Here is a 24,711-nt window from a genome sequence, read left to right as displayed (position 1 = left end):
TTATTTGGGATACGGCGCTGTCGGTCTGGCAGCCAGAGAGCGAGGCGGAGGAAAGACGGAGTGGATATCCGTGTGTGTGTGCGTGTGTGCGTGTGTGTGTGCGTGTGCGTGTGTGTTAAGGGCTCTGCCTGCTGATTTGTCCTGCAAAAAAAAGCAAACAGGAAGAGATTTTTTCTTCTAAAAAAAAAAACAACAAACACGACCAGATTGTCAGTTTCTGCGACATAAACAACACCAGCACCATGCCCGGGATTGACAAACTGCCGATAGAAGAAGCACTAGAGGACAGTCCTCAGGTAAACACTTCTGGGATTGTTAGCGTTTTAGCTCTGCGGCTAACTAGCTAAAGAAATAGCTTAGCAACTAGTCATTTCCGTACCGTAGTCGCCATTTGGATAAGAAAACCTCTAAAACTAGGCAAGGTGGAGCAAATTCAGTCTCGAAGCCGGTTTTAAAATTCTTTCAGATCCATAGAAATTGTTTGATATATGTCAGGGCTGTATTCTAAATCATTCAGTATTGGCTACATAGTGCCCTTAATAGGCTGCGTAACACATTATATACGGCAATATATAGAGCACTATTGTAGCGGTTTTTATATTGTTTTGGGACAGACAGACAGACAGACAGACAGACAGACAGACAGAATGAGATGTATTGACGGATAGATAGATAAATAGATAGATAGACAGACAGAAAGACAGAATGAGATGTATTGACGGATAGATAAATAGATAGATAGACAGACAGACAGACAGACTGAGATGTATTGATAGATAGATAGATAGATAGATAGATAGATAGATAGATAGATAGATAGACAGACAGACAGACAGACAGACAGACTGAGATGTATTGATAGATAGATAGATAGATAGATAGATAGATAGATAGATAGATAGATAGATAGATAGATAGACAGACAGACAGACAGACAGACAGACAGACAGACAGACAGAGACAAACGGATGTATAGATAGATAGATAAATAGACTGAGATAGATAGATAGATAGATAGATAGATAGATAGATAGATAGATAGATAGATAGATAGATAGACACAGACAGACAGAATGGGAGACAAATGGATGTATAGATAGATAAATAGACGGATGAAGGGATGGATGGATAGTCCACTAGTGTAAGCCTGATAGGAAAAAGCCTTTAACGTGTACTATATAAAAAATAAAATCTTTATTATTTGATTAAATTCTTATAATGTAATGTGACTAATTAATCTAATTAACATGCTAAAGTTTCACACAGGATCTTCATAAAGCACATATGAATCATATTGATGTGTCCACAAACTTTTGGATATAGTGTACATACATACATACATACATACATACATACATACATACAGATATAAGAATGCATGTTTAGGTGTGTGTGTGTGTGTGTGTGTGTGTGCGCTTAGTGATCGTACAATTTTCTCTAATCTAAGATATTACTGTTCTTTAATCGGCATATTTTATCCTCCATTTCTTCATTTGTGCTCTTTATTTTTAGCAGGTTTACTACAAAGTCTTGTAGTTTCACACTTTATAGACAAACCAGGCGTAGTTTTAAATCCTTGGCACATACTGGTTTCCTTCCTTATTCAGCTTCCTTTCTGTCTTTCTCGTACTTGTGATCCATAGTGTTTGAGAAACTGTTGACTAGTGTAAATGATCAATGAGTTCAGTGACATTTCATCTTTACATTTTTAGGCATTCATGATTTATTTAATTTTTTTGTATGTATGTAAACAAATCAGATCAGTTTTCCCCCCCCCATCTTGATACTGACCTCCTTCGAATGTGCTTCCCAATCTGAAATATATTTAATATCTAACCATTAGATTTTTCTTTTTATTTCTAAAGTTATTGTCGTTGCTATGAGATAATCAAGGTATTGTTTTTTTATTAATGAAACAAGCCATACGGAAAATAGTTTTTAAGTCTAACAAAATGAAGTGAATAATTTTGGTTGTAATTCCTGATTGGCTATATGTGTACGATTATCATAATAATATAATTTAATAAAAGAATCGTTTTGTTTTTTTTTAATTGGCACCGAAAATCGACCGTGAAATCAATTACGATAATTTTTCTGGCTTCCTGTCCCCTGTGATTGCAAGAGCGGCCTCTAGGGGCGAATCACTGGTGCCACATGCTGTTTGTGCTGCGTGCTGCACGGAGAGCGCTATATTATATTTATTATTTATCATTTATTAATTAATTTAATCATATTTATTCATTGATCTATTTGTACTGATTTATTTAGCACATTTTCATGATGTACTGTATTTTTATTATGTTTGTAATAAAAAGCAGAACTATTGTACGTGGAGTGTGTTTTTTTTTTTTTTTTTTTTTTTTTTTTTTTTTTTTTTTTATCCAGTATCCATAAAAAATTTTTTTTGGGTTTATCGGTAAGTATCGGCCACCTAGCTATCAGTTAAATCTCTCAACCTCTAATGGACAGTCTATTCGAATAGTCTAACTCGCCATGATTTTGCAACCAAATTTTTCAGTGTCAATATTACGAATAATCAACAAGATTGACTTATATAATGTTGCATTTTTTGCACTTTTATTAAAGTAATAAGCCTTAAATTCTTTTTATGGGTTTGTGGGTTTTTGATGCTTTGTTTTGTACCAAATACCTGATAATACCGTAAACAAAAGCTTTTGTAAGGATCCATGATCATGATCGTTGATAAATATCAACCCTTTCTCTATCTAGACTCGCTCTCTGCTGAGTGTGTTTGAGGAAGACACATGTGCCATATCCAGCTACTACCATCAGCTCTTCAAGGCCATGCAAAGGATCTACGATGCACAGGTAAGTCCTGATCATAACCGCTCACTGCTATAAGGAAATACTTGGAAAGCAATGAAAATATTTCTGTTCTCGTTTCGGAGAATGTTAATGTTTAGGTTTGATTGGTTTACAGAACGAACTGAGCGCCGCGACACACCTGACTTCCAAGATATTAAGGGAGTATGAAAAACAGGTAGCAGTTTTATTTATTAATTTATTTAAAAAAAAATTATCGAGGAAAAAGAAGCATGTTGTTATAGACACCTAGTTTAAAGGAACAGTTCAGGGAAACACTGAGGCCATTTTATACCCAACTGTATTAATGGAGCTGAATGTTCTGGAGAGGATCCTTCGTGAATTTATAAATTCTTTTGCAATCAATGAATGATGCATTTCGCATTTGTCTGGAAACCTATCAAACAAGCCTTTAAAGTGCTGGCTAAGATATAAACACCAGACGAGACGCTACATATCTTAAAGTATGATTCAAGACTGACCCTTTCGTCCCCTTAGCGTTTCCCACTCGGTGGTGACGACGAGGTCATGAGCTCCACTTTGCAGCAGTTTTCCAAAGTCATCGACGAGGTGAGAGAAATGTTTTTAAACGTTTTTTTTTTTTAAGTCCTCCCCTTCATGAGCAAAGGATACTGATCCTTCTTCTCTCTGTCTATCTCTTTTTTTTTTTTTCTTGTTGTTTTTTTTTCCACAGCTCAGTTCCTGTCATGCCGTCTTGTCCACTCAGCTCGCAGACGCCATGATGTTCCCCATCACTCAGTTCAAAGAGAGGGACTTAAAAGGTGAATTTCACTTGTACATGTACAGTTTATTCCAAACTTAATGTCTTTTTATATTTGGTTTATTTGTTTTTATTTTTTTATTTTTTTATTTTTTTTTAACAGAAATCCTCACTCTGAAGGAAGTGTTTCAAATATCCAGCGATGGTGAGAATACGACTCATTTTGTGAATCATATAAGCGAAAGAATCCTTCAGCAAATTCACGTTCAACGTTTGATTTCTTTAATATAACAGATCTCGACACAGCCATCAACAGATACAGTCGACTGTCTAAGAAGAAAGAGAACGAGAGGGTAAGAAGTTTGTTATTTCAGGGGCCTGGTTTTTTATTGTGGTTTTTTTTTATTTTTATCTTCATGACAAAATGTGCACATTTATTATCGTTATTAGTTTTCTTATACACTATATGGACAAAAAGTATTCGGACACCCGACTGTTCCGTTTATCTATGTTTTTTTCCCAAGCTGTTCCCACAATGTTAGAGAAAACCCAAAACCTGTTCCAGCATGATAATGCCCCTGTGCACAAAGCCAGCTCCATGAAGATCTGCTTCACATGGTTTGGAGTAGAAGCTCATGAGTGATCTGCTATAGAGACCCTACTGAACATCTTTAGGATGAATGTGAACGTTGACTGAACCTCAGGCCTCCTCACCTCACCTACTTAAGTACCTGGTTTTACCAACAACATTGCAGCTGAATGAATCTCCAAATCTCCACAAGTTCAACAGGATTTATTCTAACAGCAATTAGGGACTAAATGTGGAATATGATGTTCTAAAAGCACATATTAATCTTATTGTCAGGTGTCCACAAATTGTCCATATAATGTAGTTATAAGCCCGAGCTTCTGCAAATATGATCGTTTGTGTTACCCGATGTTGCACGATGTGCTTCATGTTTGAATAAAAGGAATATGTTCATTAGAAAAAAAAAACTTAGCTGCAAACAAAAGTGCATCTTTTAAATGTATCTTAGGTTTTGGATTTTGTGTTTGTGAGATGTAAGAACCCTTTGCCAAAAAAGGTGCTTGTATAAAACTTTGGCACCACGACCTTTTTATTGGTCATAAACTGAGCAAGAACTATAAACACTCCACACCACTATTTGCTCGTATGCTTTAGCTGCATTGGAGTGCAGCAGGAAAAACCTAGAAATAGAGAGATTCACTTATATACTGTTCTTGTTAGCAAAAGTTGTATTGTATTAAATATGTATATATATAAAATATATATATATATATATATATTAAAATAATAGTCACAATTTTTTGTCTGGGCGAACAAAATGTTTCAAAAATCATTTCTAAAGTTTTCTTTTCCTCAGAGGATTAGTCATTTTTTTTTTTTTTTTCTACCACCTGATGCAGCTCAATCAGAGCCTGATAACAAGCTCAGAAATGGAAGCAGGAAGATATCTACAGTGTTTAATTTTTTGTAAATTTTTTTGCCAAATGATTTGCTGTCAAGACCATTTTTTTGTCCAGCAGTACGTGTTATTTACTTTTTCATCTTTCTGTAGATATCATGTTGTGAAAGAATCATGCTCTATAACAAGGCAGAGTTTGTGTGACGGTAAAACCAGTCGATTTGCCTAAAGCCCAATGTCCAAGTACGATTTCCTTATACAGTAATTGTCACCCTTTGCTCGAGTTGTTTGATAGGAAAATGGGCATAAACGTTAAACAGTTAAACTGTGAGCAGACTTCCTCACTCTTACAGTCAAACATGGAGGTGGAAGCTTTGATAGTTTGGGGTTGTTTTGAAGCAGGGAATGTTGGAGACTTGTTCTGGGTAAAGGGAATACTGAACCAACATGGCAACCATTCCTTACTTCATCACCATGCTATTCCGTCTGGACTGTAGATCTTTGGAATGAACTTTACCATACAACGAGACGATGATCCGAAGCGTACGTCCAAGCTCTATACACGTTATTTAGAGAGCAAACAGACGTCTGGAGTGCTATCTATCAGAGAATGGCCTGCCTAGTCAACGCACCTAAATCCTATTGAACTGCTCTGGGATGAACTGGATCTCCAGGTTCAGAAATAAGAGGCATGGCAGCTGAATGTTTGGAGAAATGTTGTGTGTAAAGCTGTTATTCATATTAATAGAGGATTTTTCAACAAATATAAAGTTGAACATATGTACTTTTTTATATATTTGTTTTGTTCAAAGGAACTCTTCGCCCTGTTAAATGACCTAGTTTGTTTGCATGTAAAGTAAAGGAACACGCATACAATAAAAGACTAGGTGTTTGCAGACTTTTAACAGGCTCCGATTGTGGTGTGTTTTCTTCTGGTCTCCACACAAAGTCACAGCAAAGTCTTTTCTTGTGGTCTTTATATCATCACCTAATCAGATCTGTCTTCTCCTGTGCTCTGGTGGGCCTGATTACGCACACAAGATCATCAACATAGTCTTCATTTAATGAAACACATGCTGAGATTTGGCTAGGCTAGTGTGGGAAGAGCGTATGTTCTGCAGACTCGGTTGGCTCGTGTCCTGTCTTCTTGTGCTGGACAGGAAATTATAGAAGATCCGATTCTGAAATCTGATGTGGATTTGGACGAAGATGATTTGTTGCTATAACGAATGAAACGCCCAGTTTTGCTTTTTAACCCATATTAATGGTTAGAATGGTTATAAAACTTTCTAAATGGTTCTCGGAATTCTCCAAATGTTTGTCTTCTCTACAGGTGAAGGCTGAAGTGATTGAAGATGTTTACACGTCAAGAAAAAAGCAGCACCAGACCACGATGCACTACTTTTCAGCACTTAACACGCTACAGTATAAGAAAAGGATCGCCTTGTTGGAACCCCTGCTGGGGTACATGCAGGCACAGGTGTGTTAACCCCCTCCCCCCCCCCCCCTCCCTCTCTCTCTCTCTCTCTCTCTCTCTCTCTCTCTCTCTCTCTCTCTCTCTCTCTCTCTCTCTCTCTCTCTCTCTCTCTCTCTCGTTTTTAACCAAAAGTTAGTTGTCAGCTGACCATAATATTCAGGTAAGAGTTAGACTTTTTTTGAACATCTCCTTCCACATTTAGTTCCCATTTGCTCTTGTAGCCTCATCTCTTGTGGGAAGATGTTCTACTAGATTTTTGAGTGTGCTCAGGCAGATTAGTGCTTATTCAACACACAGGTGGTATTAATGTCAGGTGCTGATGTATGACGAGGAGCTCTGGGGTGCTGCTCCAAATAAATCAAAGACGTTCAGTTGGGTTGAGGTCAGATCATGTGCTTTGTGCACAGACTTAATGGACATCCTATACAATAGTGTGTCTCCAACTTGAAGAACTACATGTGGCTGGGAAAAGTCAGGTGTCCCAATACTTTTGTCCATGTAGGAACTTTCAGCTTTTTGACCTTGATTATATTTCATTCTTATGAATAATGTATAAACACATATCTTTAACGAGAGTCATCCAAAACTCCAAATTAGGCTTTTGGTTCGATCTAACTGGTACATTTCTTTTTCTATCTTCTATTATCAGATCAGTTTCTTCAAGCTTGGATCTGAGAATCTCACACAGCAATGGGAAGACTTTCTCACAAACATTGGAGCCAGTGTACAAAAGTAGGTTTGGTCTGTTTACTTTAGCTATTTTAATATCCTGTTCCTGATTAATCATCCTCTAAAGTTTTATTCCTCTACACAGATGTTGTTAGAATGATGACCTCCCGTGTGGAGGATAGGAGTTTAGAAAGCAGGACAGTTTATTTTTGCAGGCAGATGCAAGCTTATGCAGTGGATTGTAATGCACATTGTTGGCATTGTAGCTTCTTTTAGCCTTAATATTTAACCAACATCGTTCAGCAGCTCGATTGCACTGCTTCACTTATTTATAATTGAATGTAATATAGGATTTCTCAGTGTTCTGTTACCAATTATGACTACTTTCTTGATCTTACGTACTTACATTTTTGTCAATTGTGCCCCAGTCTGGAGGCAAAATGAACCTTGGGGTAAAAAATAAAAATGCAATAAAATGACAAATGAAATCTTTAATGGTTTTGTTAATAAAAGGAAGAGAAAAAAAATAGGCATGCAAAAGTGAGTGCACCCCTCACATTTCAGCAACCATATTAGTATATCTTCCTAATAACCAATACTATAGAAATGAAATTTGGATATATTTTAGAGCATCAATGTGCAACTTGTACAGCCGTACAGATTTACTGTCCTCTGAAAATAACTCAACATACAGCCTTTATTGTCTCAAAAGTGAGTACACCCTTAGTGATAACAGCTGTTCGTCCTTTAACAAATGCAAAGTCACACGTCCTATTCATCATGTTCGAGTCTGACAGGACCATACAAATGTGTGTATCTTGTATTAGAGCAGTTAAAATGTGGTGCTTTGAGTACAATTCTCTCATACTGACCACTGGATGTTCAACATGGAACCTCATGGCAAAGAAACTCTGAGGATTTGAGAATTACAACTGTTGCTCTCCACAAAGATGCCGAGGCTTTAAGAAGATCAGTAACACACTGACACTGAGGTACAGTGGTCAGGGTCATACAGAGGTTTTCCAATGCGTGTTCCACTCAGAACAGATCTCACAAGGGTCCATCAAAAAAGCAGAGTCCTCGTGCTGTGCATCAGGTGCAGAAGCTGCTTCACAAAACAGACGCATGAGTGCAGCAGCATTGCTTTAGAGGTTGCAGAAGCGGAAGGTCCACCTGTCAGCTATTTATACAATAATGTCTGTATGTTGAGTTATTTTTAGAGGACGGTAGTGGAAGAGGGTGAAGTCCACAGGAGCCAAATCTGGCGATTAAGGTGTGTGCAGAAACCCGATCATGTTGTTTCTGGGAGGAAAATCCAGTGTGAGAAGAGTTCGGTGACAGGGTGTGGGTGTCGTACTTCAGGTTGCACAGCTCCTAAAGTACAATGTCTTTTGGCACACTGACTTATGAAGGTCCCTGTGACCCTGTGACTGTGCGTGCAGTGTTGTGCTGCCATCTGTTGGTGGCTTACAAGATTAGAAATTTATGTGCAAGAGTTATATTTATATTAAGTTTGTAATCTTGCGTACCAGTGTAGATTTATTCATCGCTAGAAACCGCAGATGTAAATGTAAATGTAAATGTGCTGTCTAAGGCTTTTAAGAGTACATGGCATTCTAGCATTCTTGATATCGTGCGCATGAATTTTATGGGGTTTTGTTGTTGTTAGTGTACGCAGGGAGATGGATAGTGAGGTGGATGTAATGCAGCAGACCATCCAGGATCTGGAGCAGAACAGCGATCTGCTGTACATGCCTGAACCTGACCCAAATAAAATTCCGATTAACCGCAACCTGACCCGCAAAGCCGGATACCTCAACATTCGCAAGTACGAAAGCCTGGCACCAGTTTACAGTGTAATACAAGCGCATGCATTATGAAGTTCTTTTTATTTAATAGACATATCATTGTTTCTGCATGAGTGACATACTCCGAACTTGTCCTTCTATGCCAAGTAAAACCGGGCTTGTGTCATCCACCTGGGAGAGGCAGTATTTCTTTACGCAAGGGGGGAATCTCATGAGTCAGTCTCGAGGAGACGTGGCTGGAGGGCTGGTCATGGACATCGACAACTGTTCCGTCATGGCAGTGGACTGCGAGGATCGGCGATTCTGCTTTCAGATTTCTTCCTTCGATGGCAGAAAGTATGTTTATTGACATCAATTCCCAATTAAATATTAAGAATTTGGTGTGTTTCATTTTCCTTTTTTTTTTTTTTTTTTTTTGTCTGATCAGCGATTATCAACAAACATTGAGGTTTTATTGATGTAGTCCTACCCATAGATTTAATAGTGTTTTGGTAGATCACATGTATGAAAATCTTGAAGGCTGCTTTAAATAATGGCTCCCCAGTCATCGTTGTACAATTAAATATTAACGCAAAAGAAATCATAATTACAAAAATATTTGTTCATAGATTATGACAAGATTGTAGTTAAACAGTTAAAGAGCAGGATCTTTCGGTAAAATGAATCCCATTTTTTTTCCCATTTCTTCCAGGACTGCGATTTTACAAGCAGATAACAGAAAGGATTGTGAAGAGGTGATACTGCCAACATTCCCTATTCCTTCTTATTCATGATATGAGCAGGATCAATACCTACAGAACATGTCTTTTTTTTCCTTTTTTTTTTTTTTTTTTTTTTTTAGTGGATTGCGACAATAAATAACATCTCAAAGAGGATATATCTCAGTGAGAAGCCTGAGGTAAACGTCTGTGTTTAATGCCAATTATAAAATAACCACAATTTAGCATTTATGTTTAAAAAAAAAAACACATAATGCTGAGATTCTGTATTACTAAATGATTTTAAAACTTAAAACTCTGCTAACAGGAAACTGCTGCCAGAGTCAACCAGTCAGCTTTAGAGGCTGTGACTCCGTCGCCTTCATTCCAGCAGCGGCACGAGAGTTTTCGACCCAGCACGTCAGTATCTGTATATACTCAGATTCGCATGGCTTTGTTTTCCAGTCTGATCGTTCCTTTTCGTGATGTTTGGTTTCTAGTCAGGGCCGACCCCGAGCAGCACGGACCGGCAGCCAGAGCTCAGCAGGCTCCGAGTCACCTGCTCTGTCCTCACTGTCCCTGGACTCCCTGGTGGCTCCAGACACCCCCATCCAGTTTGATATCATTTCTCCAGTTACTGAAGAGAGCACACCGCAGGCTAAAGGTGCTGCCCAGGGCAGGTCAGTGATTCACGTTCTAAATCTTTGTAAGAAGTCAAGATAATATTTTTAAATTAATGCCAGTGTTTCTTTATTACCTTTCCTGAAAGAAGGACAAACCCATTTGGAGAGTCTGGAGAAGTACAGCCTATAGACAGTGAAGGTACATGTCCAATAAACAGCAAAAAGGACAATGCCAAAAATAGCAAGGTTATTATATTACCTCCTGTGTTTTCAGACTCTATCCTGCACCAGCTCTTCATTGTGCGTTTCCTGGGATCCATGGAAGTGAAGGCCACAGAGAACCCAGATGTCATCTACGAGACAATGAGGCAGATCCTGGCAGCACGAGCCATCCACAACATCTTCAGAATGACCGAGTCTCATCTGCTTGTCACCTGTGACTGTCTGAAGTAAGAACATTTTGGCATATGAGGCATAAAAGTATTGGGACACCTGATTTTTTTATTTATTTTTTAAAGCTATTTGGGGTTCTTCCTCAAACTGTTACGTTGGATGTGGCGGCATTATAGGAGACCCAAACCTGTTCCGGCATGACGCCGAAACCTTTGAGATGAATTGAAGCACTGACTGCACCCCAGGCCTCCTTACCTCACCTACATCAGTACCTGACTTCACTAACACCCTTATGGCTGAAGGAGCACAAATCTCCACATGCACACTATAAAATCTAGTGGAAAATCTTTTGGAGTTTTGGAACAGCAACTGGGCTTTTTAAAAAGCACATACAAATATTATGGTCAGGTGTCCACAAACTTTTGGCCCTATATTGTACCTCATCTTAATGCTGATATTTCTTCTGACATGTGCTCTTCTGTAACTGTTTTTAGGCTCATTGACCCTCAAACACAAGTCACGAGGTTAAGGGTAGGTCCGATGTTATTCATCTTTGTGCTTATTAATTAAAAAACCTTTTTCTTATTCTATTCCACGTTTGTTTGTTTCCTCACAGTTCCCACTGTCCAGTGTAGTTATGTGTTCGTCTCATCAAGAGAACAAGCGCCTGTTCGGCTTCGTGTTGCATACGGCTGGCGGGCGAGTCGACGGACGTCCCGTCACCGCCTGCTACATCTTCGAGTCTAATAACGATGGAGAGAAGGTACAGTGAACACATGTCTGTGTATTGTGTGTTGAAGACTGAAGTATAATGCAGCTTTGTGTATATTGTAGGCCTGTGCACACCTATTCAGCTCCATGTCTGTGTATTGTTTTCTTGTCAGATCTGTGATAGTGTGGGACTGGCGAAACAGATCGCCCTTCATTCAGAAATGGTGAGCGTAAGAAACTTGGAGCAGCGTCGTTCTAATAGAGTAAATTCTCCGGTTCTTATGAACGTATTGTATTTCTTTGTAGGATCGCAAAGCCAATCAGAAACAGAGAGAGGTGGAAAAAGAAAAGGAGAAGCAACAGGAGGAGCTGTCTAAACAGAAACAGATTGAAAAGGTATGACTGGATTCAAACGCCGTAATAAATATCAAACTCTCACTTTGCATGTTTCACAAAGTCTAGTCTAGAACCGAAGGCTGCATTTCTCATTCACTACATCATCGTCCAGATTTTGAAGGAATCTTTTAAAAAAAAAAAAACGAGTGTAAAATACAGGACACCTCGCCTTTTTTGTCTCCTTTTCTTTTCTTTTCTTTTCTTTTCTTTGTTATTCAGCACCTTAAAATCATGGATTTAGTCAAAAGTTTATTAAAAATGTTGAAAAGTTAAATAACAAGTTGCCAGGAAACAAGCAGTGCAGCTTAAATCCTCTAAAAAAAAATCAGCACAGTATAATTGAAGGAAATAGAGAAAAATTAGTTTGGTTGATTTTCCCTGTCTCTTGCGGATAGTACGATAGAACAAAAAACGTATAGGGAATCGTTTTTATACAGTTTTATGTTGAAATAATGAAATTTATTAATTACTGTATTCTTGCCAGTTTTTTCTGCGTGTGTATAAAGTGTGGGGGAGGATGATTTACGGCTTAAACAATAAAAAAAAAGCATTTTTGGGGTGTCGTCCGTTTATTACTGGCGGTTATGGAACGTAACCACCGAGATAAACGGGGGATTACTGTATAATAGCAATACAAAATCACCAAGAAGCAAATTTAACCTTGCATGACTTCCTTGATGGATGGCAAAATATACTCACTTGTTTAAAACAGACTCTCCTGACTCTATATTCAGTCTTTATTTTTTTTTTGCAGCAATGATTTTCTGCTATTATTGAGCTGTTATATAAAAAAAAAAAAATGCCGCAATTCCAGGACCTGGAGGAACAAAGCCGTCTGATAGCTGCCTCTGGTCGCCCAAACCCACCAACCACCGACGGTCAGGTCCTCGTCCTCAGCAAAAGCCATTCGGACGACAGCGATGTCGGGGACGAAGGGCGAAAAAGAGGCGAATCTGACGCTTGAGAGAAAAGAGCATGAAGAGAAAGTTGACCTCTGTGCAGACTCGACTTTTCACCTGAAGCGTTTAATCGCAACGAGATTTCCTTTAGACGTTCTGATTTACTTAACAACTGTTTTTTCTTAAAATGACTGCAGAATATAAGAAAAGACGCATTAAAACAGAGAAGAGTCGTTTTATGAATAGGTGGATTGGGAGTTTTATTTGTATCGAATCTTGTATTTTGTACCTTTTTCATTACTTGTATCGACAACACCTTTTTAGATGTTTCTGGTGTGTGTGTGTGTGTGTGTGTGTGTGTGTGTAAGAAAGTTGGTGCACTACTGAATACTTCTGTATAGTATTGTATGGATGAATGGGGTTTATTATTTGGGAAGAAATTGCACATGTGAATGGCACATGTTTTAGAAGGACTTTTAATAATACTGTATATTTGACTTTATGCTCTAACGTGTCTGCATGGACTTCAGCTCGTGTCATATTTACATCAGTAACTCAATTGTATCGATGGTGAATGGAGCCCGAGCGTTCCCGTGGTGAATTCTGTAAGATGTGCTTCGCAGTTGGTCAGCCATGTAATGAATGATTTGTGGATGTGTTCACTTTTTTTTTTTTTTTTTTTTTAACCCTCACCCTTAAAGTCCAAATTCACTATTAAGTATAATAATATGCATATTATCATATTTAAGTTCTTTAGGTACAAAATCCTGGAAGTTTATGGGGAAAGTATTTTTTACGACTAAGTTCACAATTGTACGAGGTTGTTTTAAACTTTTCTTGTACACCAGTTCAATACATGCCAATTCATTTTATATAAGTATACACATACACACAATTTTCACAAGTGGTTCGGTTTCTCTTGCTTTTCATAACCATTCTTTGTTATTAACCTATTGTAATAATGATGTAAATGTACTTAAGCACCATGTCTGTTAAATCTTAAGCCATCCATACGTCTTTTGGTTTTTTTTTTTGTTGTTGTATTGTTTTACTGTGTCGTGTTAGTAATTCATTCTGGTCTTCTGTGGAGAAGTGGGGGAAAGTCAGGGGGACGAATCAGCTCCATTGCTGAGGTATAGAGATGATGAATGTTTCTTTTTGCGATGTGTGGTGCCTACAAATGAAATCTATTTCAGATTTTGAAGGGTAGCTCAGATAATTATTTAGTATCTGCTTTGACAAGAGGATTTTAAGACTAAACAGATTTTAACTGGTATTATAACAAAACATTTGAGCTTATTATTATTATGTTATAAGACTATAAACATTGCATACACACTAATAACAGTGCCAGACTCTTTCTAGGTGTATCTTCATACCGTCTCTAATGAATGAATTACCTTAACCTGGTGTAAAGCATTAGTCTGAAAACTTAACATACACTACAGGCAAAAAGATACAATCTCGACAGACAATAAGGGAAAGTACAGATTAAATATTAATATGAAAGTGCCAAATAGTTCTTGAAATGTTTTCACGACCGATAATCGTCTTTCTTCTCATTTCTGTAAGCCTAATTGGCCTGAATTCGGGTTTTGCATTTAAATAGTTCTAATTAGTCCTAACCTTTTACCATAATAATGCAAGGCATGGAGAAGCAGCTCGTGCACTCGAGTACACAAGTAAATAAACAAGTCGCATATTTATTTAAAACCAGCTTGAATGGGTGAATTTTAGGCCCCTGAATGCGGGACAATGCAGGAGCAACTTGTCGGATTAGTCCACGGATGCCTTTTGCATGCATGACAAGAGGCAGAGAGAATAAAAAAGGGAGGGAATATTCATCAGGATTAGCTTTAATAGCCTTACCTCCTTCTTTTTTATATTATTATTAACACTTATTTTAAACTTCTGCGCGTATAAATGAGATTACTGGCAAGCTGAGTGCTTCCACATAATGCCGCTCAGTCGGCTGAAGGAAATGAGAGGCTGAGGAGGGAATTAATAAGAGAGCTGATTTTCTACCTGGTGGGCAAAAAGAAAAGGGACACTGGAGAAGGGTTTTGTCTCAGGAAAGAACGAGCTTGGAGGGATTCCGCAGGGGTAATGGATAAACGCCCCGGTGGTCACGCTTGTAGCGCGTAATTTGGAGACAGAATTACCTGTACATCGACCTGCTGCCCCCTGATTGTGTCTGCGCCCTAAAACCATTCACATGCAAAAGTTTGTCCTGGTGTTGCAGCCTGAGAGCTTTTTAAAAGGGCCACAGAACAGCTCGGGTCTCGTCATTCCTTCAGACAACTTGGAGATCTTTCTTTCTTTTGCTCTCCTCTTTTCCTGGAAAACATGGCGAGCGCGCACCAGAGCCGCTTTTCTCTCTTTACTATAGACCGCATCCTGGGTCTGGACCGAGCCGACCAGAGAACCACTATTTACACTCTTCACCGCCCTTGGACAGGTAGCTTTCACTTATTATTATTATTATTATTATTATTATTATTATTATTATTATTATTATTATCATCATCATTATTATTATTATTATGACCTTTTTTATGATTGGTAAAATTGTTCATTAATATAATATACTGTTTTATATTATGATTAAAAAATCACAATCAATCATTTCCAGTCACAAGAAGGAAGAAAATCAGACTGTTTGGGTTTTAGTTATTTGTCACTGTTAATTGGCTGATCATTTTAGACTCATTTCTTAGAGTAATTCATCGTGATATTCTAGAAGTTGGAAAACATGGGGAGAAAATGACATGCTGATACACAATATATACACGTATACATACATATGTGTAATTTCTATATATGCAAAGATAATACAATTATCTTAAAAATAATAATCATTCTTTTGGGTTTAAAAGAACAAATACTACATGGTACAGAAACATTAATAATCTAAACAAGCTCAGTGTTTGGTGCAAAGCCACTTTTTTATTATCCCAGGTGTAATTTTTGAAGGTTTTGTAGGGAATTCTGCTTGTAGGTTTTACTGAATATCATGGAGAATCTCATACAGTTCTTCTGAAGACTTTGACTTTTTATGCATGCAAAAAAAGTTGCTTACTTTACTGACATACAAAAAAAATGTTCTGTAAAAAGTTATTTGGAAACATATTTTTGTTTATTTTTGAAATTTATTTTTTCGATAAAGATTATTTGAAAAGATAAATTAAATATCTATAATAGTTAGTACTAAAAATACAATTTATTTCCTATTTAAATACACAATAATTTTTCTGATGGTTCCTATACTGATGATTTATTTCATACAGTGTTTATACAATGCACCTTCATATGATCGCATATGAAAAGGCTTGAAACACGTTTGCTGTGTTGACAAATCTAACGTGAGCATTTAGCAGAACTTTATTTTAATCAATTATAATACGAGTTGTCTTACTTCCATTTATTGCACTGCTTCTGTTTATAAATTCATGTACGTCTCCAATGTACATTTTCATTTCATCAGATGTGCAACCAACAAAAAATGACTGCTTCATAAAGACGGACAGTGCTCTGGAATTATCCATGAGGGATGAGAGGAAAAGTGATGCACCAGTGGAAAACTGCAGACGTTCACTCAACTGGTGCATCGGACGAAGACCCAGAACTGCCTTCTCTAGTTTGCAGGTAATCAAACTAACGCTGATACAAACACATATATTATTAGATCTTACGCCAGTAGCGTACTTGTCATTCCATTTCATTCTCGATTTCTGGACACACACAATCTCTAACTTTTTGTGTAAAATAAGTTGCAGTGCAGATTCTCAGAACCTCATTGCAGATTTCTGCAATATTTTCACTGCCTGTGAAAAAGTCTGCCAAAAGTCTTTTATCATTTCTTGAGACATACTTGCATATTAATTTTCCTTATATCTAACAATCAATGTATTTTAACAGTATGAAGATTTACTTTGAGCGAACAAATGCATAAATAGCAGCTTTACACTCTCTCGCACTTCGGACATTTCGCTTCTCCGAACCTTCAGCTGAAATACTTCGGCCATTCCTCTTGTAAAATAAGGTGTCTTTTAATAGGCGATTTCTTTCTGACCTTGTGATCCAGTACCTCCCAAAACATCTCAGATTCTAGTGCGATGACTGGAAAGATCATTTCATGATAGATAACACTCCAGATGGCTGTTTGCTCCCTAAATATCACTTACAGAGCTTGGACATATGCTCATTGTCTTGTTGTATGGTGAATTGCATGGTGTTAAAGTATGGAATGGTTGCCATGTTGATACAGGATTCCTTTCACCCAGAATAAGTCTACATCTCACCCTGCTTCAAAACAACGCCAAACCATTAAGAGATTCCACCTCCATGTTTGACTGTGGGGGTGAGGCAGTCTGCTAACATCATCTTCACTGATTCTCCATCTTACACAACCTCTTCTGATAAAACCAGAAATGTCAAATTTGGACAGAACTTTCTTCACGTCATTCAATATCCAATTCTTTTACCTGGTTTGTGGCATATAAACAAATGGAAAATGTCTCAAAAACAATAAAATACTTTTAAAAGGTGCTATAAATTATTCATAAACATAAGTTTAATTATTTAATAATCGTAGTATCAGTACACTCTCTACACCTCTGGATTTTTTTGTTCTCCAACAGAACATTATAGTTTCACATCAACTATGAAATGGCTGCTTTAGTAATATAGTGACTATAATAAATCATGTTCTAATGACTATTTCACTTCCTTTAGATTTACGCTGATTATTCCTTTTATTTCTGATTCCAGATCGAGATACTTGAGAGTGTGTTTCAGGTAAACTCTTATCCCGGGATCGATATCCGAGAGGAGCTTGCCCTGAAGCTGAATCTCGATGAGGACAGGATACAGGTAACAGCTTTTCTGTTATAGGGGAACTGATTTGTCAATCAGTTATGGACTAATGAATGAATGAACTGTTGTAGACAATAGTGCAAGTTGACCAATTGAAGAAGGTTTTTCTTTTCCATTTTGCAACAAATATTGCTGAATAACTAAAAGCCCATTAGTTGCCTTTATAAATGAAAACGCAAACAATTTTTATTCAGTTTTGGTGTTTTTGAGTTTACCTGAGGAATGCAACCCTTAGGATTGAGTGGATCAAAATAAATAGTCTGTCATTGGCTATTTGAGGCCTAAACTTCCTATATGGAGGTTTATATTTATATACTATCATTTATGTATACAGTACCAGCCTTTGCAAAGTAGCAAGTAGTGTATTTTATATATCAGAAACCTTTATTGTTGTAGATCCAAAACTAAATGTAGTCATTTCCATTTCTCATCTCAGATCTGGTTCCAGAACAGAAGAGCCAAACGGAAGCGTTCTCACCGAGAGAACCAGTTCCTCATGGTGAAAAAAGTCATCAGTGGACTCCAACAGTGATTATATATACAAAAAAAATAGATTTCAGTTTCTTATCATATTGTAATATATTCTGTTTTCTTATTTTGTTAGTGCAAATCAATAACTTATGTCTTTTAATGGCTTAGAAAAACTGCTGATTCATTAAAAATGTGTTTTAACATCACAATCTGTGTATGGGATTTGTCGCACTCTGCATGTGGCCTTATTCCGCGAAAACCTCACGGAAAGCCGTTGTTCCAATTTGCTTGCTCTAATTGAGGGTGATTAAAAGAGACAAAAGAGGATTTTAAAGATGGAAAGAGCTCTGCTCTTGGTGGGGTGAGAACTGCAACCATATTGGATTAGAGTGTAATAGGAAAAAAATATGAGCATAAGATTCATATGTGCTTTTTAAACATCCCATTACACATTTAGTCCTCATTTGCTGTTATAATAACCTCCACTCTTCTGGGAAGATGTTCCTCTAGATTTGTGTTCATTCAGCCACAAGGGTGTTAGTAAAGTCAGGTACTGATGTAGGTGAGGTGAGGAGGCCTTGGAGGCAGTCGGCGTTCCGATTCATCCCAAAGGTGTTCAATACGGTTGAGGTCAGAGCTCTATAGCAGGCCACTCAAGATCTTCCAATCCAACCCATGCAAAGTATATCTTCATGGAGCTGGCTTTGTGAACAGGGGCACTGTCATGTTGGAACAGGTTTGGGGTTCTAAAAATAGCATCCAAAAACCCTCTATACAATTGTGCTTCCAACTTTGTAGTAACAGTTTGGTGAAGAACCACACATGGTCTGGTGTACCAATGCTTTTGTTCATTTCGTGTCGTAGATAACTGAAATTTTGTAAGTAAACAATAGAGGGCGCCAGAGTGCTGGGGAAATTCTAGAGAGAAACGTAAAAAAGGAAATTAAATAAATATTGAAGGACATTCGTTTGGTGACCATTTTGGTTCAGTTTTTGCAGTTAATGGAAAAGGTTATGAGTTCAGATCCCAGAAAAGCTTTGAACATCTTTGCTATTAAGCAAAGCCCTTTCACCCTCACTGTTCATCTCAATATCTGGATGTTATTATTATTATTATTATTATTATTATTATTATTATTATTATTATTATTATTATTATTATTATTATTATTAACCAAGCTATTTGTAATAGCAGATTCAGTGCATGCTAAATTTAATTATCCACCTGTAATAAAATTTCATAGCCTTGGACCAAAAAATATTGATCATGTCACCGAATAGATGAAAACTAAAATAACGAGCCTGGCATGAAAAAGTAAAGAGCAAAAAAAAAAAAGCACGGAAATGTGTGTAAAAAAATTAATGAGTAAAAGTAAAAATAAGTCCAAGAAATTTATAGTGAAGTAAAAGTTTTGATACTAGAAAAATCTAAAGTCTAAAGTCAAAAGAGAACTGAAATTTCTCTTTTGACCTCTAGAACTGAACCAGGCAATTTCAATCAGTGGACAGTTTTTCGCACCAATTTTTGTAGCCAGTAGAGAATATTGTGTGTAAATAAATAAATAAAGAAGCCACAGGATCACATTTTGCCGTATTCTGATGTTGGACGTGAACATTAAGTCTGCATCCGTATGATTTGACATTGTTCTAAATGCATGATATAATCTTATTCATACTGAAGAGACCTCCATGTAAACATGTTCCAGCAGAATTGAATTTTGTCTCAGCATCATCTTATCATACAGGATATATACATACTTTTTGATACCATTGCATTACGTTGATCTTTTGCTTTGCCTCTCTGTAAGCGTTGGAGACTCTGCGTGGAGGTACGTCATCGTGGACAGGATGGCAAGAGCACCGCTCAGCTTTCAAGTCGAAAACAAAAAAAGAAGCCCCTTTTCATGTTCGCATCAATAGTAACACAAGATCACCTGAAAGAGGAACTGGGTGTTCCTGCCCAGACTGTTGGCTCAAGCACACAACTTTCCCATGAATTTCCCATGAATCTTTGGGCTCTTTGATCTTCACAAATTTAGTTCAGTGTGCACATGTTCTTGATTTGAATCATTAGGACAATCGGATGATTTATTTCTTTCTTTGCTCTTTTGTGATATGTGTATTAAATAGTGTGTATTAATTGAAAGAATGGGGCTCTATTACGCTTTTGATAGCATTCAACCTACAAAGCTATTCAATTTTATACCACTTTTGTTTATACGATCAAATTTAAACAAATAAAATGGCTTTACAAAACTAGGCATGAATGGGCGCGTGTGTGTGTGTGTGTGTGTGTGTGTGTGTGTGTGTGTGTGTGTGTGTGAACTGAGATGAACTGGTATATCATTTAGGGTGTGTTTCTGGGATAGACTCCAGATCCACTGTGGACATAACCAAGATAAAAAGGCTAATGAAAAATTATTGAATGAACAAAACAAACGATGAAATGAATTAATGAATAAATTTGATTCATCAATTTAGACCGGAATTGTTCCTTGTGTCTAAAATAAAAAAATATAAAATAGATAGATAAATAAAAAAATAAAAAAATAATGTAAAATTCATTCATTCATTCACTCCAGCTTATCCGTAATTCGGGTCGCGGGGGCAGCAGTCTAAGCAGGCCCCCGCCTTCGACTGCTGCCCAATCCTCACAGCACCGTCCCTTACGGTCCCTCCTGCAGGTGGTGAGCCCACTGGAAGGCGGCCCCACGTCACTCCGATGTCACGGACCTTGATATTTCCCTCGTAAGGGACCCCCGGAGCATAGAGGGTTAAGGGCCTTGCTCAAGGGCCCAAGAGTGGCAGCTTGGCAATACCGGGGCTTGAACCCCAGACCTTCCGATCGGCAACCCAGCGACTTAACCGCTGGAGCCACCACTCCCTGCACAAACATTTGTTTTGATCTGAAAAAATTAACTAACTAATAAAAAATGTATTGGTCACATACATATGCATAAACAGTGCATTCACATGCAGTAAAATGCTTTTTTAGCACTGTTTGTTGACAGATAAATATTACAAATATTAAAGAATTGAAATAGAGAGAGCAAATAATAAAATAAGGTTACAGTGAAATAAAATAAATCAATATAAATGCATTATAAAATATATGATATTTTGAATATAGAACATATGCATACGTTACTGCAGAAACAGATACTGCACCAGTTAATTTTCTAATAAAATGCGAGATTCATATTGTATGAAATGTATATAAGTGTGCAAAAGTGAGTACAAAATAACATGGTTAAGGGACACTATTTGGACAACAGACACCTGAGCATTTTGAACCATTTCACATTTAGTCCCTATTTACTGATATAATAACCTCCACTTTTCAGACAAGATGTTTCACTAGATTTTGTGGTGTGTTTGTGGAGATTTGTGTTTATTCAGCCACAAGGGTGTTAGTAAAGTCAAATACTGATGTTGGGTGAGGAGGCCTGGGGTGCAGTTCATCCTGAAAGTGTTCAATAGGGTTGAGGGTCAGAGCTCTACAGCAGGCCAATTAGATCTTCCACTCAACCCATATAAAGCATGTCTTCATGGAGTTTGTGCACATGAATGATTTTTTGAATTTTGGGTCTCTATGTTTCAAGTGACAGGAAAGTTTTATGCTAAAGCATAAAAAAAAAAAAACCCACAACATTCTATACAAATGTGTGCAGGAAATGTGTGGCAACCCCTTGGGGAAGAAGGTGTGCCAATACTTTTGTCTATATAGTTAAAGTGAATACAGGTACATTTATTTGAATTATATGTAGTCTCCTGATTTCATAACTGCGTATCAAATGATCCACTTTATTACTGTATGATTATTTTCTAAAAGAAAATTGATAGAAATAATAATCGAAATAATAGAAATGTTTGAATTTTTTTTATCGCTCTGGGAAATAACTACAATATTTATTTACACATTAAAATATACTACAAGGTAAAATAATCATTTAAAATGTATGTTTACATGTTACTGGGCTGGCACTCTCATGGGTTTCTCTTTTATACCTTGGTATTCACCTGGAAATTCTGATCTAGAGGACATGAGTCAGGAATGATTTAGATACATACATATCCAGAGATCAGTTCTAAAATGTTAAAGTATCCCTTTCAAGATAAATCATATACAATCCACAAGGAGCAGAACACTTTAGTATCCAAAAGAGTGAATGACTGTTTGTAGATAGATTTTGTTGATAAAGCAATAAGGCTGTAAAACTGAACTCAGCCCGACATTTAACAATGAGGTGGTCAGGTTTGACCCCATGACTTTATTGGGGTGGCGATCTAGGTCAGGCAAAATGCAAATTCTCGTTTGTTTTGTCCCCTCTCTGTTTATGACCTGTGTAGCAGCTGTTTAAAACTTAAAATGCACAAGCAGCATTTGTGGTTTAGTGTAAAATAGCCATAGCTAGCCAAAATCTAGGCTACAGGTGTTGTTGCATGGTAGATAGTAAAGAACTGAAGAAATTCAATGTTTTACCCGAAAGAAATTAAATAGTTTGACCAGCGTTCGCGTAGCTGTTTGTTAGCTACTCTTGCTTGTTCCTTGCTGTTGAACAATGATGAAATTAGTTGTAAAATCTCTAATATTATACAGTGGAACTCCGCTTATCGACCTTAATCCCTTCCTTAAAACCGGTCGAAATGCAAAAAGGTGAAAGAGCGAATGTTCACGCAATGTACAATATACACGCACTAAAATGTTATATTGACCGCTAAATAACACTTTATTGTTCACAAACTGGAATTTAATTTACGATAGATGCTCTCTCCACGAAGGCTGAGGCGAGACTGGGAAGATCCTTTCCCTCGCTCCACGTGGGTCTGGGTAAAAAAAAAGGTCGCTAAGCGAAAAGGTCGATGTCCGAGCCGGTCGATAAGCGGGGGACCACTGTATTATATTATATTATATTATATTATATTATATTTCTATTCTATTCTATTCTATTCTAATTTATTATATTATATTATATTATATTATATTATATTATATTATATTATATTATATTATATTTCTATTCTATTCTATTCTATTCTATTCTATTCTATTCTATTCTATTCTATTCTAATTTATTATATTATATTATATTATATTATATTATATTATATTATATTATATTATATTAATTATATTTCTATTCTATTCTATTCTATTCTATTCTATTCTATTCTATTCTAATTTATTATATTATATTATATTATATTATATTATATTATATTATATTATATTATATTATATTATATTATATTATATTATATTATATTATATTATATTTCTATTCTATTCTATTCTAATTTATTATATTATATTATATTATATTATATTATATTATATTATATTATATTATATTATATTATATTATATTATATTATATTATATTATATTAATTATATTTCTATTCTATTCTATTCAAATTTATTATATTAAATTTCTATAATTTCTATTATATTATATTATATTATATTATATTTATATTATATTCAATTCTAATTTATTATATTATATTTATATTATATTAATTATATTTCTATTCTATTCTATTCTATTCTATTAAAATTTATTATATTATATTTATATAATTTCTATTCTATTCTATTCTATTCTATTCTATTCTATTCTAATTTATTATATTATATTTATATTATATTATATTAATTATATTTCTATTATATTCAAATTTATTATATTATATTTCTATAATTTCTATTCTATTATATTCTATTATATTTCTATTCTATTCTATTCTATTAAATTTTAATTTATTATATTATATTTCTATAATTTCTATTCTATTATATTTCTATTTTATCAAATTTATCCAGGGCCCTTGAGCGAGGCCGTCTTGAAATAGATGTCTGCCAAATAATGTGAACGTAAGCTGGGAAAATTTCAATTGGAGAAGATTCGGTGCAGCCGGAGATGGTTCCACATCTACAGCTTAGATAGATAGCCATGAAGCTGCTAATCAACTCTAGAACTTTGAGGACTGATTTGGACTGTAATTGCTTTCACCAGTCTACTACAGTGGCTCAGGACCACAGGTTGGATGAACAGTTTTGCATTAAGGCACCTCCTACTACACACATCAATAATGGAACTGCAATGAACGGACCACATGAGGATGGGTTTCCTTTTGAGTTTGGTTCCCCTCAAGGTTTCTTCCTCATACCATCTCAGGGAGATTTTCCTTGCCACTGTCGCCACTGGCTCACGAATAAACAACTATTAGGAACAAACTTATAGGCAATAAACTTTCTTTTATACACTGTATAACAGTTTTATCTGTGTAAAGCTGATTTGAGACTGTCTATTGTAAAATACATTAAATACATTTTAAAATACTATACAAAAGTATACAAAAACATTAGAACTAGATACTCAGTAAAACTAGAAAGTAGACAAAAAATGAAGTACATTTATTTAAATATTTTACACCATGGTTGCATGTACAGAAAATCAGTGGTGGACAGTAACAAAGTAAATCTAATTGGTTTCTGTACTTAAGTAGCTTTTTCTTTTATATGAGACTTTGGCTTAAACTTCACTACATTTCAGTCAAATATTGTACTTTTTACTCAACTACATTTTTTCGAAATCGGTTGTTAATGTTTAGTTATAAATGGATAAAAACTTAACGTAGTAAACAGCATTCACAGGTAGAACACGCGCTCGGTTTGCCGCTCGGTGGTATCTACTTATCACATACATACAGCATC

General features: G+C 36.2%; 2 protein-coding genes across 5 annotated transcripts; both read left to right on the top strand.

Moving 5' to 3' along the window:
• Positions 1-13,654, top strand: appl1 (adaptor protein, phosphotyrosine interaction, PH domain and leucine zipper containing 1). Of its 4 annotated transcripts, none has more exons than XM_083534458.1 (22): positions 1-296; positions 2,731-2,829; positions 2,942-3,001; positions 3,322-3,393; positions 3,518-3,605; positions 3,708-3,749; positions 3,839-3,897; positions 6,305-6,451; positions 7,098-7,180; positions 8,787-8,945; positions 9,073-9,261; positions 9,617-9,659; positions 9,767-9,823; positions 9,952-10,043; positions 10,124-10,303; positions 10,396-10,445; positions 10,521-10,695; positions 11,134-11,170; positions 11,256-11,402; positions 11,524-11,574; positions 11,657-11,746; positions 12,561-13,654. In XM_083534458.1, the coding sequence occupies exons 1-22, from the start codon at positions 243-245 to the stop codon at positions 12,708-12,710; spliced, it is 2,124 nt and encodes a 707-aa protein (XP_083390584.1). In that variant the 5' UTR covers positions 1-242; the 3' UTR covers positions 12,711-13,654. The 4 variants fall into 4 exon arrangements, with proteins under 4 accessions (XP_083390584.1, XP_083390586.1, XP_083390583.1 ...); XM_083534460.1 differs by having other exon boundaries at positions 19-296; positions 12,501-13,654; XM_083534457.1 differs by having other exon boundaries at positions 19-296; positions 10,393-10,445.
• A 1,095-nt stretch (positions 13,655-14,749) lies between these two features.
• Positions 14,750-18,052, top strand: hesx1 (HESX homeobox 1; the record flags this gene model as incomplete). Its single annotated transcript, XM_083534596.1, has 4 exons — positions 14,750-15,103; positions 16,130-16,290; positions 17,416-17,517; positions 17,957-18,052. The coding sequence occupies exons 1-4, from the start codon at positions 14,992-14,994 to the stop codon at positions 18,050-18,052; spliced, it is 471 nt and encodes a 156-aa protein (XP_083390722.1). The 5' UTR covers positions 14,750-14,991.
• Positions 18,053-24,711: the final 6,659 nt, after the last annotated feature.

This window comes from Silurus aristotelis, assembly GCF_946808225.1.
Source record: "Silurus aristotelis genome assembly, chromosome: 28".
Classification (NCBI taxonomy): Eukaryota; Metazoa; Chordata; class Actinopteri; order Siluriformes; family Siluridae; genus Silurus; species Silurus aristotelis.
The sequence above is the reverse complement of the archived record's forward strand: the minus strand, read 5'-3'. Positions and strand labels throughout refer to the sequence as shown.

What these genes read in the sequence shown, in the direction of transcription:
- appl1 (XM_083534457.1), top strand. Translation starts at nt 243, where the DNA reads ATGCCCGGGATTGACAAACTGCCGATAGAAGAAGCACTAGAGGACAGT. An exon ending in TGGGGTACATGCAGGCACAG is followed by an intron (nt 6,452 to 7,097) that starts GTGTGTTAACCC and finishes TTCTATTATCAG; the next exon opens with ATCAGTTTCTTCAAGCTTGG. An exon ending in GGATACCTCAACATTCGCAA is followed by an intron (nt 8,946 to 9,072) that starts GTACGAAAGCCT and finishes TTCTATGCCAAG; the next exon opens with TAAAACCGGGCTTGTGTCAT.